General features: G+C 36.1%; 1 protein-coding gene across 4 annotated transcripts in view; it reads right to left on the bottom strand.

Moving 5' to 3' along the window:
* rorc (RAR-related orphan receptor C) overlaps nucleotides 1-16309 on the bottom strand; it is a 35869-nt gene extending 19560 nt beyond the window's left edge. The window contains exons 1-2 of one of the 4 annotated variants that reach the window (XM_073811655.1): nucleotides 15804-16309; nucleotides 7617-7646 (exon numbers count right to left, since the gene is read on the bottom strand). In XM_073811655.1, the coding sequence (XP_073667756.1) occupies nucleotides 7617-7646; nucleotides 15804-15864 (91 nt within the window). In that variant the 5' untranslated portion in view covers nucleotides 15865-16309. Of the gene's footprint in view, nucleotides 1-6212; nucleotides 6435-7616; nucleotides 7647-15803 lie in introns of those variants that run through there. The other 3 variants (XM_065270184.2, XM_065270185.2, XM_065270186.2) reach the window with 3 other exon arrangements.
* Nucleotides 16310-19215: the final 2906 nt, after the last annotated feature.

Raw genomic sequence — 19215 nt, 5'->3', positions numbered from 1 at the left:
AAGTATTTTTTACAGTGTATAATATATCTAGTATTTCATATATTTTTCCTTGTTCATGATTATTGCGTCATGATTTGTAAGTTAAAAAGTCCGCACATTTTACAAACAAATTTGTGCGTACGCAGGCTTAGTGAATGAGACCCATTGTTTTGTGTTATCCTATTTAACACATTATGTGTCATTTTAACACCTTATGTGCCATTTCGTTTTGATTTTGGGTTCAAATAAATAAAATAAATAAATAAAACATGAGATGTGTTAAAAGAACACAAAGTGTGTTGTTCTAAAAATAACACAGAGATGTGTTAATGTAAGAGGACAACACATTCATTTTAAAACTGTAGTGCACTGTAAAAAAATGCTTTTTTAGATTGACCCAGAATTGGGTCAAAAAGGGATGAGCCCAGCCCAGAAAATGTTTATATTTGATCCAACAATATGTAATAACAACCCAGCGCTTTGGGTTGAAACAATCTAGCATAGGTTAAATTACAACCCAAGGGGCTGGGCTTGTAACTTTTTGACCCAGTGCTGAGTTCGAAAATAACCCTGCATTTTTTAGTGTATAAAGTGCCCCTTTGTCTTGGAAATGTAAATGAATACCTTAATATGCTTTATGTAATATAACTATTGAGTACAAATTCATCATAACAGGTAAAGTAATATAGAAAACTCAAGTACACTCAAGCACCCAACAGCCCTGCCTACAACCATGTTACACAACATACTATACATCTCCAAAAGGGCTCCCCATCAGCAAGTGGGCCTCTCACACTGATAAATATTCCTTCACAAAAAACACATGCAAAAATTCACTCTTCACTGCTATCAGTCTCGGCCTTGTTTCATGGTCTAACAATCTCAAACATTATTTATGCAAATTAATAAATGAATAATTAATAATTAAAAACACAAATATAAAGCTTACCACAGAGGTAGATAAGCCTAAACCATATCCATTCGAATACTGCTGCTAAAATAAGAAAATAGTTAAAAAAGTTGCCTTTAAAAATGTAGCCAATTTTTCACAATGATCGTGAGAGAATTGTAGTTGTATCTGTGTGATCGCATCTCTTTCATCACACTAGTTTCCAGAAATGAAGATACTATCTCACATATATATTGTTAGCTGATTTAGGCTGTGATATGTCGTAAATGATTGTCTTTGATGTAATACTGCAACTGTCTGAAAAATGCAGAATTTATTGCCAAAGGTCCTCCCTCTACAGAATTTCAGTCCTGGGACATCCAAGCTCTTTGAAACATTATTATTTAAAATATACTGTAAATCTTTCACGGAAATATCCTGTTTTGCAAACACAACGAAGTTTGTGACACATTATTAATTTTTTATTTACTATTTCTGGTTCAGAAGAAAAGATCATCTTAATAAATAACCACCAATGTATTTCCGAGTTTTAGTTTATGTGGCTATACGCGATATTCAGCTTAATGAACTCAATTAACTTTGATTTCTCGTTTTTTTCTGATTTTTCGTCACTATAAAAGTCAACTTTTTTTACAGACTGACAGATAATCTCTGTTTACACAGACAATAGCAGGTGAGACAAATGAAACAAGCAAATGTAGATGGGTTAATGAACGTTCTGCTGACAGTGGCCAACATCCTTCACTTTTGTACTAATAAGTAGGACTTTCATTTTATAGACAACAAATTTACATTTACACATTACTTTATTGTACTATCAGACCTATTTTTTTACTACAAATGCTTTTGCAAAGAAAACAAAAGCCGAAGACATCATTTTATCTTATGGATACGCTGCTAATTTACAAAAACAACCCAATGTTTGGATTCAGTGCTTCTTGAAACCTCTATCACTGCATTTTGCACTGTAAAGTAGCGAGAAACCTCAAGGTTCCACTAACGGAAATCCTCGAGATGAACACAATACTGCTGTGACAGGACAAAAAAATGAGACAAAACTAGAGAAAGAACAAACCAGAGAGAGCCAGAAAAGCATCAAGAGTCAACAACTTTCAAAGAAACACACCATAGACACACAGGGGATGAGATACATTGATGAAATTTGCTGATTGCTAAACAAAGTGTTGCAATAGGCAAACTGTGGTTTAGTTATGATTAAAGTGTCTTATCTATATTAGTCTAATTCCTATTAGTAACAGCTCAAAGATGTATGTGGCTTAGCCTAAATACAATGGGAAAGAGGTATCATATGTATTCATTGAAAATATGCTTTCAAATGAAATAATAAAAACGTAAGAGTCGCTATTTGTATGAACTAAAATTAGGTTTTAAATGAAATGTTTTAAAATAATCACCAAAATTATAAAAAGTTTAAATTACAAATGTAATAAATTAACTGAAATAAATGTGTATATTTTGTGAAAGTGTTTTTTAACCTTTTTTTTAACAACAAAAACTGTAGTTAACCTCATACATAAAGTAATCAGAATTTATGTAACATTTATAAAAGGTATGTTTCACTTTTAAAGCAAAATATATCTAAAGTTTTCTGTCACTAACATAAAACAGTAATTATTTAAATAATTACCTGTATATTAAATCTCACACAGAATTTTCAGTCAAAAGAAAAAAGCGGCAGAAGATGAAGTTACGTTAGATAAGAAATTTCTGCTGAGCTTTCTGTTCTGGTCACATTCACATTTTTTTCTCATGGTCTGAATTAATAGATAAAGTTTACGAATGACACAAAACCCCTGGATTATATAAAAAATTTAACTGGAAAGTCTTTGTGAGTTTAAGGGTAAAGATCATCTCTTTGATTTTTAAGTGTTTGGATGCTGAAGTCATGATTTCAATGTCTTTGAAGATTTAAAATACTTTTTAAGAACAAAAGTGAAAAAGGTGTGAACCCCCCACACACAAACACATGTAAAAGAGGTAGAGATGTGTGTGAACACATTTGTAAGTTTCAAATTTACTAATACTTTAGTATTGCATCTATACAAACTTTTATTTGATTTATTTGATACATTTTTTTATGTTTTTTATAGAAATGAATCAACTACATAAAATGTGTATTCAATTTATGAACCCTTCTACTTAGTAACAAAGGAGGAAAACAACCCCCAAAATGTAGGTGATGGAAAATAGCATCAAACAAAAAGTCTGCACGCACACCTGGGCACATACACACACGTGTGTGTGCATACAAACACACACACAGTCACACACAGGGACTAAACGGGTGACCACAGAGCGAAACAGTCGTGCAGCTGGTGAAGCGTTCATTGGCAGTATATTAAGAAAGTGTGTGTGTGCTGTTGGTATCTAGTGCAAGATTGCAAAATGTTTATCCGTGCATGTTTTTTTAAAATATGTGTCTATGAAAACGTTACGCATGTAAAAAGTCCAACAATTTTCTGTTTTGTACCGTTGATCGGACGTACATCGTTTGAGATCAGCCTTCACAGAAAGTCTTCCTGCTGATACCTTCCGTTCTCATACATCGTGAGACCTAAAGCTCGGCTTTTTCAGTCAAATACTAACAGGACCTAGACAAATAAAAAGCTTCATAGATATTTCAGGCCTTGCAGGAATGACATGAAAACTACAGTCAGTATCGTCTTTGAGAAGACGGAAGATCCTCAATACTTCATCTTATTTATTGAATCTATGAGAAAGAGGTGCCAACCATATATTTTTTGGAAAAGTGAAAGCTTCTTACAGTTGCTTATAGTTACAAGCATCTTGAATTCCTATGCATGTTTTACTTATTACAACTTATCCCCAATCTAGTTCCTTCCAAAAAACATTTTAGCACTTTGACCTTTTCTGCTCCTTTTATAAACCTTGTATCTCGTAACGACTGCTTCTTCAAGCCTGCTTAAAGAAAACTAGCCTACATTTATTATATTTGGCTAGCATAGCGAAACACATAACACAAATTATTTATTCTTCATGGCAATGAATATAGGATAAAATAAAATTTAAAAGCTCAGTCAAATCTCCATTAATTCAGTTTAAATCTTTTTAAGCAAGAGCTGCAGTGCAGACCTGATAATGCAGAATGATAAGATTGAAAGGCATAGCCGTTTTCAGCAGGTGCTGCATAAATTGTAGCAATTTGACGAGCAGATATTTAACCACATACATGATGTGGGCTGCTGTGGAAAGTTCTGTTTTAGGGGATTGTACAAAAACGTCTGATTGAGAGTCATTTCTGAATAATGCCCATTACCACAAGTCTCGCAAACAAACGTCATCTGATTTTTGTTGGGGTCTCGCTTTTGTTGCTGGGTGTCATGATAAAATCAACAAAAATGATTGCCGGCAGTTCACTTTAACAATTTACTTGAAACATTTCTTGCGTTTTGTTATTTCTGTTTTGTGGGCTTTGTGAAAAACACACTGACTCGAAACAGAAAACCGTGTATCAAGAGAGTTACTGAAAGCGAGACCTTATCTTGAAAGGTTAATAATCTTGCTTGTAATGCACCATTTATCTGTGCTCTCTTCATCATATCTTCACCTGTGGTTCTGATCAGGACAGCCACAAAACATAAGATAAACTAATAATAATCAATAAATCTAGCCATTAAACAATATTGTGGCTTGGCAATATTGGGCAAAAGAAGACCCTCAAAGTAATGCAATCTTATTAACATTTACCTGACTATCTAGATTAAAGGGATAGTTCACCCAAAAATGACAATTCTGTGATCATTTACTCACTCTTGTGTTGTTACAAACTGTATACATTTCTTTGTTCTGATGAACACAAAGGAAGATATTTTGAGAAATGTTTGTAACCGTTCGTGGACCCCATTCACTTCCATAGTAGGAAAAAAGAATACTATGAAAGTAAATGGGTTCCACAAACGGTTTGGTTACAAACATTTCCCAAAATATCTTCCCTTGTGTTCATCAGAACAAAGAAATTTATGCGGGTAACAACATATAATTGAGTAAATGATGACACAATTTTCATTTTTGGGTTTAACTCACACTATTTGCATTGTTAATTCTATCAATTTCTACGAGTGGGCATAAAAGTGTTATATTTTTTAATAAGCAAATATAAATAATGCTAAATTGTTATTTATTTTACATATGTTTTTTCAAGTGGGTAAAAATTTTATAACATCATAGCTTTAACCATGACTAGGCTTTAGTTAAATTAGAATATTTAAGTCATTTGTAAAAGCATCATTTATAAATAAACACTACTATTGTCCATCTTGAGACATAATGCTCGTACTAATATATTTTAGGATATGTCAAAGCAAGTTGTTTTCGACTAAAGAAGTTACGAACATTTAATGTTTAAACATCTTGCATGCACAGAAAAGTCCTGCAAAACTGTAATTTATCGAACAGCCTCAATCTACGTACATGAGTTGAATCTAGATCGAGTTACATAAAATGTTCCAAAATCATTTACGTCACTATTCAGTATTTCATATCGAATCAGAATTTTGTTTCAAAACACAATAAAATTTTTTTTTTGGCAAATTGTGGAAATTGTGTGGCATACCTTTAATCCTTATTACAAAAATCAGTGAGAAAGCGTACAGTCACACACCCACCTCTCCAAACTACCAATGCTTTCAGACTACAAGCTACTCTCAAACTCATTAAAATTAGATCAAAGAACAAGAGCACCTTCTAAAAATTAAATGCTGAAAAGCTACAGTTCAGGTGTTATAGAGTTTGATGAATTAATCGTCAGACCAATAAAATAATTTTAAGTCATTTCAACCTTGCAGGCCTAAGACATTTGAGAAATACAAATGATAAACAAAATGCTAAAGTCAAAATCAAAGCGAGCATATCCAAATGTCCTCCCACCCCCTTCTGAAAGATGCCCATGTTCAGGATCATCCATCCCAGATTCTACGTGGTTTAGAGGCCTACCAAAGTCTTGGACGTTAAGAGATGAAGCTAACATGGCAGCGAACATGCGTAAACACCCAAAACTAATAGGAACGAAACTACGAAGAAAGTGAGTCTCTTCTAGATCGAAAGCACTGATGCTGTCTAGTTAATTGCTTAATGTCACGCCAAATTTTGAAAAAGGTAAACCAGCATGGAAAGAAACTACTTAGTCATTTTGAAGTGCAAAAAAAAATTTCTATATAAAAAAATGCTTTACAGAAATCACGTCGAATGTGATGTAAACAAGTGTGTTTCACACACCCACATATACACACTAATACAAATACACACTAGGCCATGTTCACAGACACAAAACACAAATGCCTACCTCGCATCATCTTCACAGCATGTATGAACTGCTGTCTGTCTCACGTGTAGATATACGACTAATTCACTTAATATGGTTGACAGTTCTGTGATGCACTGTCAATGAGACTGCTTCTTTAAACAGATGATAAAGTCGTCGTGTGGGAGATGACAGCGAGATTTGGTTGTTTTTCGGTCGATGTGTGACAGAGAGAGCATTTGTGTTGCCTCTATCTGTGAGTGATACAGCGTGAGAGGGCCTGTCCCTTTCAGAGTAACTAACTGTAGTCAGGTACACCTCTCTCTCTCTCTCTCTCTCTCTCTCTCTCTCTCACACACAAAACTTTGTGTGTTGTTTCTATGTCTGTCTATAGGTGGACTCTACTTTCTCTTTCCTTTTCAGCATTGAGCAGCTTATCTCTCTCAAAGTCACAATTTCACAGTTTTATTCGTATTGTTTGTTATAGTCTTATTGCTTTGGATAAGAGCGTTTGCTAAATGATTAAATGTTACATTTCTTGGATCTCCATCATAGGGATGGTACAATAGTAACCTTATTGTATTCATATACCGTATACAAAATGTGAACTTAGCTGTTCATGTAAAGTACTGACCTTTCTTTTAGCTTTTATTTAAGGTGTTGTACAGAGAGGATGTGATAGTGGTCTGATAGGAGGGTGAGGGCGAAATGTTATAAACAACTTGGTTAAGATCGTCATGTGATATCGTTGCCGCAGCGTACGGCCAAGTCTTGTTATTGCTTGTCATTATGAATCATGGTCCAACTTTGCTCAAATCCACCTACAATCTGTCTCATGAAATGTATTGTTTCCTTCTCTGCGTTCTCACAGTACTTTATATAAGAATCTTTGCTGAAAGACCATTGTTAGGAAGCTTGCATTTAATAAGACTAAACAAATGGGAAGATGCACAATGCACACACGAGTGTATCGAACACAAAGTTTTAAACAGCATCTTTTTACAAAAATACTTACAGATCTTATCTTGATTCAGATGGTGCACACACCCATAGCTTTGCACACCTGTGTGTGTATGTCTATGGTAGCAAGCGCCCATGGCTTAGCTCACATTTAAACTTACAGGTTTTGTGGCTGAAGTAAAAATATATGTGGATACAGGTGCGTTATGTGTGTGTATTGGTGCAGGTGTAATTATGCACCGCTTTGCTACACTGATACATGCCCCCCTCTCTAACCACAATACAAGGGTTCTCCGATATGCAAAAAACAACAAGGTGCATAGGGTTAAAACATGCCATGTCTCAAAGCACGCAAACACACACTACTGTTTAAAAAGCTGAAACAGCTATTGTGCTTTATTACACAACACACACAGAGCTTTACTGAGTAAACAGACAGCCATCGGCCCGTGTGTATAAGTGATGGATGGTTCGTTCGGTACTTACTCAAATGGGATTTCTTAGGCCCTGGAGTTCCTACAATACAGAGGAGCAACAGTCAGTTTGTGTTATTCACACACCTACACATACTAAACAACACAAACTATAAAGCATGCATGTGCGCATATCCACCAACACATCCTATCATGGGCATGACAGCACAAACACACATTAAAATTCACAGTTCAATGATAAAACCCCAAACCCCCCCCCCCCCCTCACAGCCCACACACCAAATCTCCGTTGTCTGACGTTTGACCACACTTTGAGAAAGTTCAGATTTGATGCTGTGTTGGTCGTTTCCGATGGGTATTTTTAGAAGTGTGTCTGTCTGAAGACACAGTGCAGGTAAGATAGCGATCTCTGGGAAGAAGATTTGGCCTCTTACTTTTTTACTTTCTCTGTCTGTCTCTCTCTCCATCTGTCTCTCTCTCACTCTCTCTCCCTCTTTGAAGGGCTTTGTGGCTTCTCGAAAAAAAGTCGCTTTTGCTTATGTAGCGGAACACACACAAATAGGTGCGTGGCGACTTGCAGGCGTACTCGGAAACAAAGGCTCTCAAAGCGACACATTTCACAACTCCATCTCACGGTTTGCCTAATAGCACAAAAAAAATGACCAGTGCTGTTTTCCGGCCGATGGTATGCTCGACTCTGCTTGAAATGCATGAAAACGTTGTGTATGCACGTAAAAAAAATGCTGGGTTGTTTCAATCCATGGTTGGGTAAAATATGGACGAACCCACGGTTGGGTTTGAATTATCCTATAAGCTTAGTATGCAGGGTTGTTTCAACCCAAAATGCTAGGTGTGGTTGCGTCAAATATGGACGTCTTCTAGTTTGAAGAGATTTAAAAAGGCAGTTGGGTTTGTCCGTATTTTACCCAAACATGGACTGAAACTTTTTTTAATGTGGATGTTGAAGAGCAGCAGAGATTGTCTTTTAGTGTTTAAAGGATTAACTGTGCTACCCAAGTTATTAGGGTGATCTAAGGCACCACGGTAACAGATCTAAATGCAGTTGGATAACACAGCCAAGCCCTAATTACACTACTTAGTACTCTGCTAGTCCGGCCGAGGATCACAATTTCTCGAGCACACAGCCATTCAAAATAATTTTTATGCTTTATTGAAAGGGTTTTATTTTGAAAATGTGCTACTCATTGTCATGGATCACAAGATGGTACAGGCCATAACAATATAATATTTTCTATAAAATGTTTCTTGTATAGCTGAAAACCATGATTTCCTGTTGTCTGAATGAGTTGGTTTCAATTTGGCTACTGTCAAACTTTATTACCAAGGTAGAGTAACAGTGTTGACAGTATGTAACAGAACTAACAGTCATACACAGAGACATATTATATTGTTATGGCCTTGTGACCTGACAATGAGTACCAAATTATTAAAATAATTAAAAATACCACTATTTGCCTTTTGACACCAAATGTACCTGAAATTATATAATAACGTAACCCTAACACTGTATATAATAAGTATGGAACACATCACCATTTGTTATTTAACTAAAAATATATTTCTACAGGTGCTACTGACATAACATTTTCACCAGATGTTGGTAACAACTCCACACATGCAAAGAAATCAACCTATAGATGTCCATTAATATAGTTGTGTGTAAAATTGACAAAGGCAAATGTATTGGAGCCCTGAAGGAGGTGCAAAAAGGCATGGAAAGCCAATACAGTCAGTAATAAGAAAGCTATCCTGACCTTGTCAGTGCAAATAATAACAGCTGGTTCAGTCCCAACTGATGGCCTATAAAATAATGTCTCATTACCAAGGTGTCATGCAAGAAACATCTCATGGTGGGTAAACCATAACCCAGGTAAACTCTTGGTTTCAATTGGAAGAATCTCGCAGAACCTTCAAGATTTGAAGAATGTTTGTATGGAAAAATAAAAGGGCAAAATCACACCTGAGCAATCCATGCAACTAGTTTTTCTATACAGAAGGTGTCCTGAAGCTTTCATTACAAAGGCTTTTGTACAAAGTGTTACTTTTCAGTAAGTGTTCAATAGTTTTTGTCCTGTGGCATTTTGCATTATTTTACACATAACTTAATTATATAGTTATTATATAGCAACAACTAATAAATAAAATCGATAATGAAATTGGTTGTCAACATGTCCATGCACCACTGTCGGACTGCCCAAACATGCATCCATTTCATAAAGCGGGAGCTCTGCACTTATAACTAAAATCAGGCACTTTTTCTTCATACAACAGGAGCTGCACATTTATCAGGCACTTCTTTTCACTGCGTGATCAGCTTGTTTAAAAGCAAGGAAGTGTTGCCAGATCTTCTGTCCTTCAGCGGAGTTCTGAATTGGGCTATTTTGAAACTGTTTTGGCAGGTTGATGTTTTTCTTTTGATTTGAGATGGAAGGATTTGGTTTATTAGTTGTTGGTATTTGGGCTGTGAATAGTCATTGGGATGTTTTTGGAGTAATTTTGAATGGCCATTGGGCTGGTTTTGTTACGCAGATCTGGCAACCCTGACAGGACAAAGACGGAAGCAAAAGCGCATATAGCTTTTAGCTATATAGCTATAATAAGTGAAAAATCAAATTGAGGAAATATATGTGTTTTTATCCGATTAGTCGATCTTAGTTTTTTTAGGAGGTCTCCCATCCAGGTATTGACAAGGTTCAGTGCTGCTATCCTACACTGAGTAATCAGTAATAAACTGCAGGGTGATAAGGCAGCCTGAAAGACAAAGTGTCATTGGTCCTCTTTTTTTTTTACATAACCTTCTACAATAAATGTCAACAACAACCTAACAAACCACTATCCTCAAAAGTGCTTTCAAGTCAATTAGATTTGAATATACAGTACATGTATAAAGGTAAATGAGAGAAAAACAGACGTCTGGTTTCATCAAAGGGTAGATGCATTTCAGTTTTCACTTGGCAACCACCGACATTATTACACAAGTCTCACAATTTGCTTTTAGCTCATCTATGTAGATTCATTAACCACTATGGTAACTCATTCCATATTGTCATTGAGTGTTTCAATACTTTGTGGTTTCTTTATGTCACTCAATCATCTCCCCTCGATTCAGTCTTTAATGCTCTTTCTCACTCCCACCTGAATAAAATCTCCCCCATGTTTTGTCAAACCAAATGTCACAGTGTGACTTTATAAACACTATATTCACACATTTGCTGGGTAAGAAACTGCTAGTGCTGTAATGTGTGTGAATGAATGAGAAATTTGTGGATCACAAGGTGATCCACCCAGTGGGGTATTGGAGGTGAGCTCCTGAATCCCAAATTAGTCAAACAGCTTCTGGAAATAGATCAGAATCCAAAGACGCTCACTAAACACTAATCCTTGTCTTAATCCTGATTAAATCTGTTATTACCACACACAGAGGTATTTATTTCTGGCTGGGGGATTGGAGGGTTGAAGAAAGTGAGAGAGAGAGAGAGAGAGAGCGAGAGAGAGAGAGAGAGAGAGAGAGAGAGAGAGAGAGAGCGCAAGAAAGACAGAAACTGAGAGAAACACAAGGAAAAACAAAGAGATTTGTGAGAGAACATTATGAGTCTTGGGGTTTATATCAAAGAGCCATCTAAGATGAAAACATCACAAGAGTGTGAGTGGGATTTCTGTGTTTAGGGATGGAAAAATTTGTTAATGATGTAAAGAAAAAAAAATCACATTAAGATGTGAAACAATCTCTACAACAACAGTTTCTCACATAATTCTACTCATGAAGATTTGAGTGCTTTACAACAACAAATAACCATTAAAAGTGACCATTAAAATTATTATTTAATATTATATATTAATATTTAAATTATTAAGATGATGTTATGATAAACACAAAGGAAGATGTTTAATGTTCAGCAGAACACCCTATCCCTTTTCCACCGCTCACCCCTCCCTTTCGAATGCATAGAGAAGCTACGGTAGCCACCACAGGACAAACATGTCATCGACTAAGACAATGTATTGACGAAACATGCTCTGTAGAGCAGTTTGTCCATTTAGATGGAGTATGTAGATAAAAACGGCTCAATCTAAGGTAATATAAACAATAAAGTTCATAATTTAAGGTTCTTATAGACCACTGAAAATATAGTTATGTATATTATATTGGATTTATGTCAAAAGCTTGTCCTAAAAGTTATACAGTGCACCTTTAAAGGAGAATTTCACCCGTAGAAACATTAATCTTTATTGAAAGTGTGTCATATTTGTAGTTGAAATGTAAAATACATTTCGAATTTGGTGCCTATTTGACCGAGAAAAGGGGTGTTTGTAGTCTCACCCCCTCAACAAAGATATTGGACTTCCTGCTTTCAATAATGCAAAATGATGATTTTTACATCATTGAAAGAAGGAAGTGCAACACTGAAATCTGTATTTCTCCTGTCTCAGCAGCAACTGAGAAAATTATGCATGACCATTCAAAAACATGACTAGGATTAAGCTTTATGCAAATGGGTGAAGTGTCCCTTTAAAGAGAGTGTTAACTGAAATAAAAGAAGATATGAGAGCATGCTCCATGTGCACAGGTGCAAGTGGGAGCTCAAGAAAAGCAGATGATAACGCATAGCGTGAAGGTGGTTAAAAGAGAGGGAACGAAGGAGGCCTATGTTGTGTTTACATGATACAGTAAGGGGATAGGAGCAGAGCAAAGAGGAGTGTCAGATAAGCAGAGAACATGTGGAAGAAAATGTTGCAGGAAGAGACAGTGATGCTGATAAGACGAGAGCACAAGAGGAGAAGGGATTGACACGGGTCATATATTTGAAAATCATATTGCTGTTTGTTTGTAATACAGTGCAACCCTATATCACGAAATTGCGTGACTATTTCACGCATGGACCAGCGTGACAATGTCACGCTTTGCCGCGTGACAATGTCACGCTTTGCCGCGTTTGAGCGTGAGCATGTCACGCTTTTCTGTTTGTGTCACTGTCACGTATTGGTTACTCAACTTTTTTGTCCTATTTTCAAACCATTGTCGCTTCGGTTTAGGGTTAGATTTGGTGCTTGTGTTATATGTCACTTTAAGTATTTGTCACTTTAAGTATTGGTTTATAAAAAAAAAGATACAATACTTATTCTTTTATATTTTCTAAACTTTAACCAATTGTCACCTGACGTTGGGGTTAGAGTTTGTTTAGGTAAGGGTGTCATTTTATGTAAATCTAACCCTAAACCGAAGCGACAATGGTAAGAAATTAGGACAAAAAAGTTGAGTAACCAATACGTGACAGTGACACAAACAGAAAGCGTGACATGCTCACGCTCAAACGCGGCAAAGCGTGACATTGTCATGCTGGTCCATGCGTGAAATAGTCACGCAATTTCGTGATACTGGGTTGTACAGTGAGTGCGTTTACATGCACAGTCTTACTACGATTATGCTCAATAAACTGATAACGTGTGGGGTCATGTAAACGGGTAAAACGGTTTTCCTTTATCGGGGAAAGCCCATAAACGGCGTAAGCAAAAACCGATCGGCACAGGTAGTTTTTTGCTCAATACGTCGATTTCGTGTGGCATGTAAACACCTTAACCCGCTTTCTCACGGTTTTGTCCATGTGCGCATGTCCCCGAGTATGAAAGATGAACGTCACATGCGGAAGTAAGCACAAAGTAATGCATAAAAGTCTCCGCTGGACTAAAGCAGTTGGCAGAGAAACTGTGAAAATAGAAGCTCATGTTACATTCACAGGTTCTGAAGACCTGAGAGGAGATACAACTGTACAGCTTAAGACAGATATGCCGTTGGCTTTTTGATCGACTACTATGTACTATAGGCGGTGACGTCACTGCCTGCTAGAAAACTGATAATTCTCCAAGTCCCATGTAAATGCAGTTGTCTGCATAGCCGGTTTATTGATTTGCATGTAAACGCATGAAAACAGTTTTCTATAATAAGCAGATTTTTGATAGTTATCCGCTTATTCTGTGCATGTAAACGTACTCAATGTCTAAACAATCATCAAAAACAGGATCATGCATACATTTCAGTCAACGTGTAACATTATTTCAAGCCCTTTAAAAATGTAAACACTCGAAAATCATTAGATTTGTATCTAAAAGCAATTTTTTTATGATAATGGTTGAGTGATTATTGCATATTAAAGGTATAGCGGAAGATATTCTTTTTCCGGGTGGATCATCAAGACTATTGGTCATCCCAGTCGTCAATCATTCTGGTGATATGTTAATGTAAGGCCATCGTAGGTGCTCGTCCCTAGGTTCGCTTTCTGCGCTCATGAACCGCGCAGACACGGTAAACATCTCAATGTATGAGCCATGCCGGCAGCAACTTGTAAACAGAGCAAAGAGAAGAGGCTCGTGCATGCTCTCTCTCGTGCACACGTTAATAGGCGTTCCCTCTCTGGAGGAGGTAGGGTGTTGCACATGTGCATTGTTTTTTTAAAAAGTGTAGGGGCGGTTCTTTTCAAAAATTTGGGAAAATCTTCTGCTATACCTTTAAAAAGACACAAACAAAGGCTTATATCAAATCGGACATTTAGGGCCAGATTTACTAACCATCATTTTGCCGTTTAATAACGACTGTCGGGATTTACTAAAGCCTGTGTCATTTTTTTGCGCCTTTTAATAGTAAATAACCCGCAGATATTAGTGTTCTGGCTTGTTATTTTAATTTTTTTTTATACAAATCTAAAGATTTTCAAGAGTTAAAGTTTTCCTTGAATTTTTGAAGGACTTTCAAATGACCCTGAAACACTACACTAAGCAGAATTAGGAAAATGGGAAACGGAAAGCTGAGAATTTCTGTCCAGAAGTGCCAGTCAAGCTACATGGACTCAAATAGAGATCATGCTCTGTTTTGTGACACAAAAAATGTGTACATCCAATCGACTTTGAGTTACAAACACTAAAAATGCAGAATTTGCAGAATACAATATGCCGACCTTGTATTTGTACTTTTTATAGTATAAATAAAATTGTAAACGTCATTAATTTCAATACCATATATCACCTTCCTGTCTAATGCCACATATTCCTGCATACACACCACCACTGGCATGAACTTGCACGACATTTGAAAGTGGTTAATGGTTAACACACCGTCAGTTACTGCTGTGTTAACTTTCAGTGTACACCGAGTAAGGTCACTGGACAAACTGATCTCTCCAATAGAATTACGAAATAGTGAACCAGTCAAAAGTTCAACTTAGATAACACCAGTTTCTAATTGAAACAATACTCAGATGAATTAGGCCCTATAAAAAGACATACAGGGTTGCACAATATGTAAACAAGACACCCTCAGGGGACTTCTGTTTCAGTTAAGTTGGTATACTCTGTCTTTCTTGGCCAATGAGTATCACTTTACTTCTCTCTGCTCTTTAACCAAGTCAATTTCACTGTGTCTGGCACACAACCGATGATATGATCTTATACTGTAACCATCAACGAGTTTACTCGTTTTTCAGCTGCTTTACAAATTAAATAACCAACCTCTTACCGTCTATTGCCATCTCTGAAATTATGTTTACTGTGCTAACATTATACGTATTGCATATTTTAAGAACCACATAATTTAAGGCTAGCCTAAATGAAATGTCAATTCTTTTTTATATAAATGCATTAAAAAAGCAAAAAACACGACTAAGAACTTTAAACAATAGTAAGCACCTAACATCTACACTTTACTATTTACACATTTATAATATAAACACATTTATAAAATAAAATCTTGTTTTTTGTGTCATCTCTCAGCTTGTTTTCACATACAATCACAGTCATCATACAGTTATGTATACACAATAACATAAAACAACTCCCCTCATGCACAGGTGTAACATGTGTCACAAATCAAAGTTTTAAAATGAAATCTATTAATATTATTGCAATCACAACGAGCACATATAGTCTCGTGTGAATGTACACTGATAGATCATAGGAAGAAGTCGGGGTTGTGGTTTCTAACTCGCGTGGCACATGGGGACTGCTGGCACACACATGCACTTCTGTCACATAAGGGGTGTATTTTTAGGGTGCCTACTGCTCTCATATCTATCACTGGATGTGTGTGCGTATTTGTTCCATGTTTTAAAGTGTGTGACACACACATACACACCCATACGGCTAGACCACAACCCAATCTGAGATTGACATTTTGCATTAATGCAACATTGAGGTAGATATAAAATGGGTTAATGAATGACACCCTTACCTCGTCTACTCAGAGTGTTGGCAGGGCTCAGGTCCGGTGATTCGGGTTCGTCATTTTCCATTACTTTCTGTCAGATTTCTTCGCCAGCACGCGCCCTACCTCTTTACCTTATTGTTGACTACTGTTTACCTCACCAATAACATATCAAATAACCAAACTTGTACTCTGAAAGTAATTACAACTAAGTAAAATAATAACACCTTATGCTTTAACGGCTAGGACGCCGCAAACGTTTTAACAAGCACATCGCCATTTTTCCCAATTCCCTAGAAGTTGCTGCGTTTGGTCAATAAACAAATAAAGTTTATGTCAATAGGCTCCTCAAGTCGCCCCTGCAGTCTTTTCAATGTAACTAACGTGCGTGACTGTCATTTCAAAAGAAATAAAATTTGCTGACCGGTCCCAAAGACAGAGAGTGTGAGGAGAAGAACGTGCACTTGTTGGATAAATTGACCGAGTGGCCTCTGGCGCGTGCCCGCGCACTGACTGTGTCCGGGCGCGCGGCGAGCTGAGCTGTCCCGAGGCAGCACCGTGTTATGTCATCAGTCATTATGTAACAGACGCGGGAAGCACGAGAGCAATGCTTGTAACGGGAGCGTGCAGTGTGCTGCGAAATTTTATGAGATGTCCGGTCGAGTTTAATTTTTGTGCCTTTTTTTTAACCTCGCATAAACTACAGTTTTGTGTTAACAGATTTTTTTTTACAAAGAACACTCTAAGTAACAAACTACACTCGATGCGTTAATTATTAACAAACTAGTTGTGCCATTATGCGTCCTTTTGTGTTGATTTTGTGTAAAATAAGATATAAAATAAATAAAAGAGACAACAACTTAAAAGTAACACAAATGTGTTGTTCCAATAATAACAATAATGTGTGTATATTTAGGGATAAGATATTTAGTGCGTTGTCACTAAAATAACAGATTTAACACAACCGTTTGAGTAATAATTTAACGTAACTCTATATCCCCCAGAGTAATGTATGGTTGTGTTTTTATAAATAGTGTTGAGGAAGGTAGTTATACTAAGGACACATGGGTATAAGGCCAGTAATCCTTTAGTGGTGTGTTATGTAATGTGTGGCAGTCACATGAGACGACTGTGTCAGTGTATCCACACTAATGTATTCAGCCGTTTCAATGGTAATTAACAATTACAGTTGTGGACAAAATATCGGCACCATTAGTGAATATGAGCAAAGAAAGCTGTGAAAAGAAATATACATTGTATCTCCTTTCAATCTTTAATAAAAAAAGAAAAACAAAGAAATCAATTGAGGGGGATTACATTATGAAATCAAAATATTTATCTAATAAACACACAATTAGCACCCAACACTTTTATTTGAGTAAAATAGGATACTCTGAAGTTTATCTGATATTAACATTTTCTTAGCAAACCAAGGTAATTAGAAATTTGATGTTGTCCAGTCATGACTTCCTGTTTCACAGGTATTAAGTAACACAAAGCCCAAATCCCTTAATCATTCATCACATTGGGTAAACCCAAAGTCTATAGTTCTGATGTGTATCAAAAGATTGTTGAGCTACTCAAAATAGAAAGTGGCATTCAGAAAATAGCTAACTTAAAACCACAAAAGTTATAAATATTAAAAGATGTTTTAATTGGCTGGAGATGTTGCAAATCTGCCTGAAAGAGGACATGTGCCTATATTGTTGTAATATTTTGTCAAATAATTTGAGTGGCCAAAGACTCTCCAAGGATCACAGTTGGAGAACTTCAGAAAGCAGTTGAATCATGGGGTCAGAAAAATTAAAAAATAAAAATTAAGGAAAGCACCTCCATTACCACAAGTTATTTGGGACACAGTTTAAAAACCGCTTGAAATTCATGCAAAAACAAACTTCAACATATTTATTTGCCGTATGGAACTCTAAACAGGACTGGGTTTTTCAGCCATATGAAATGAAAAAGGAACACAAGATGGTGCACACAGAGATTAAAACGTGATCATGTCTAAACACTGTCAGGAGGAATAAAGGTACAAAAAAGGTGTACAAAACAGTTTTTTGTACCTTTGAGTGTATACAACACACTGAAATGTTGTACCTTTTGGGGTACGATATTATACTCTGAGGACCTTATTTGTACCTTAAGGCAGTGTTTCCCAATCCTGGTCATCGAGGACCCCCTCCCAGAAAGTTTTAGATGTCTCTTGATTTAATTAATTGATTAAACTAATCAGCCTTCCAAAATGGTTAACATGTCTCCCTAACAAGCTGATGAGTTAAATCAGGTGTGTTAAATAAGGAGACATCACATTGAAGGGGGTCCTCGAGGACCAGGATTGGGAAACACTGCCTTAAGGAACAATTTTGTTTAAATTTTAGGGCTACAAAACAGATACACAATAGATCCTTAAGGTACAGTAATGTACCCAAAAGGGCACAGCAGTGTATTATGTTTAGTACCTGTAAAGGTACAAAACGGAACCTTGGGGTACCACACCAGCGACAGAAAAAGTACAGTTTTGTACCTTTTTTTTTTTTTTTGATAATAAATAAGCAGCTGGACCTTTATTGTTGTGTACATTCTTGTTAAACCAAAGGTCCATATAAATGGTCCAAATTCAAAATCTGACTTGCTCTGCTCTTACAATGGGTCGTGGTAAAATCTTGCTTCAAAACAAACATCAAAATCAACAAAAAATGGGTCACTGGTAGCAAAGTGTATTAAATGAAGGGCGGTGGGGTTGTGGCCAACATGCATTTGAGAAAAACATTTTTTTATAATACAATTTCTCCCCCACTTTCAAAATATTTTTATCAATGAAACATTGGATTTTTTTTAACTTCTCGAGTAAAAGTTAAAAAGTAGAAACACAGCAGATTTATTTTCACTTAACAATAAAGTTGTATTTTATTTATAAGTTTATATGAACCAACAATGAGCAATAAAGTTTAGCAGCATTTATTAATCTTTTTAATGTTCATTGTGCATTAACTAATGTTAAAAGTTACAACTTTTGATTTATGAATGTATTAGTAAATGCTGAAACTAACATGAAATAAGATTAATAAATGCTTGATGTTTTATTCATTGCTAGTTCATGTTAGCTTAGTAACATTACCTAATGTTAACGAATACAACCTTAAAGTATTAACTAATAAATATTGGTGGCTTTTACTAAACCCCTTATCCTTTCACAAAAACCTTTCCTCAGGCTCTTTCATTTTATCACGATCGTAATAAACAGAATGCTTTACTGACTGAACAACGCAAATAAGCTGCTTTTTCCAAATACCCCAACCCCTGCCAGAAAAATTATGCAATTTACATTTATGTATTTGAGAAATACTTTCATCCGACAACATACAGTGCATTACAAGCTATATATTTTTATTAGTAGTATGTGCGTTCCCTGGAATTGCACTGGATCATTCCTCAT

The sequence above is a fragment of the Paramisgurnus dabryanus genome, chromosome 13 (assembly GCF_030506205.2).
Source record: "Paramisgurnus dabryanus chromosome 13, PD_genome_1.1, whole genome shotgun sequence".
Lineage (NCBI taxonomy): Eukaryota > Metazoa > Chordata > Actinopteri > Cypriniformes > Cobitidae > Paramisgurnus > Paramisgurnus dabryanus.
This window is presented reverse-complemented; position numbering and strand designations above follow the sequence as displayed.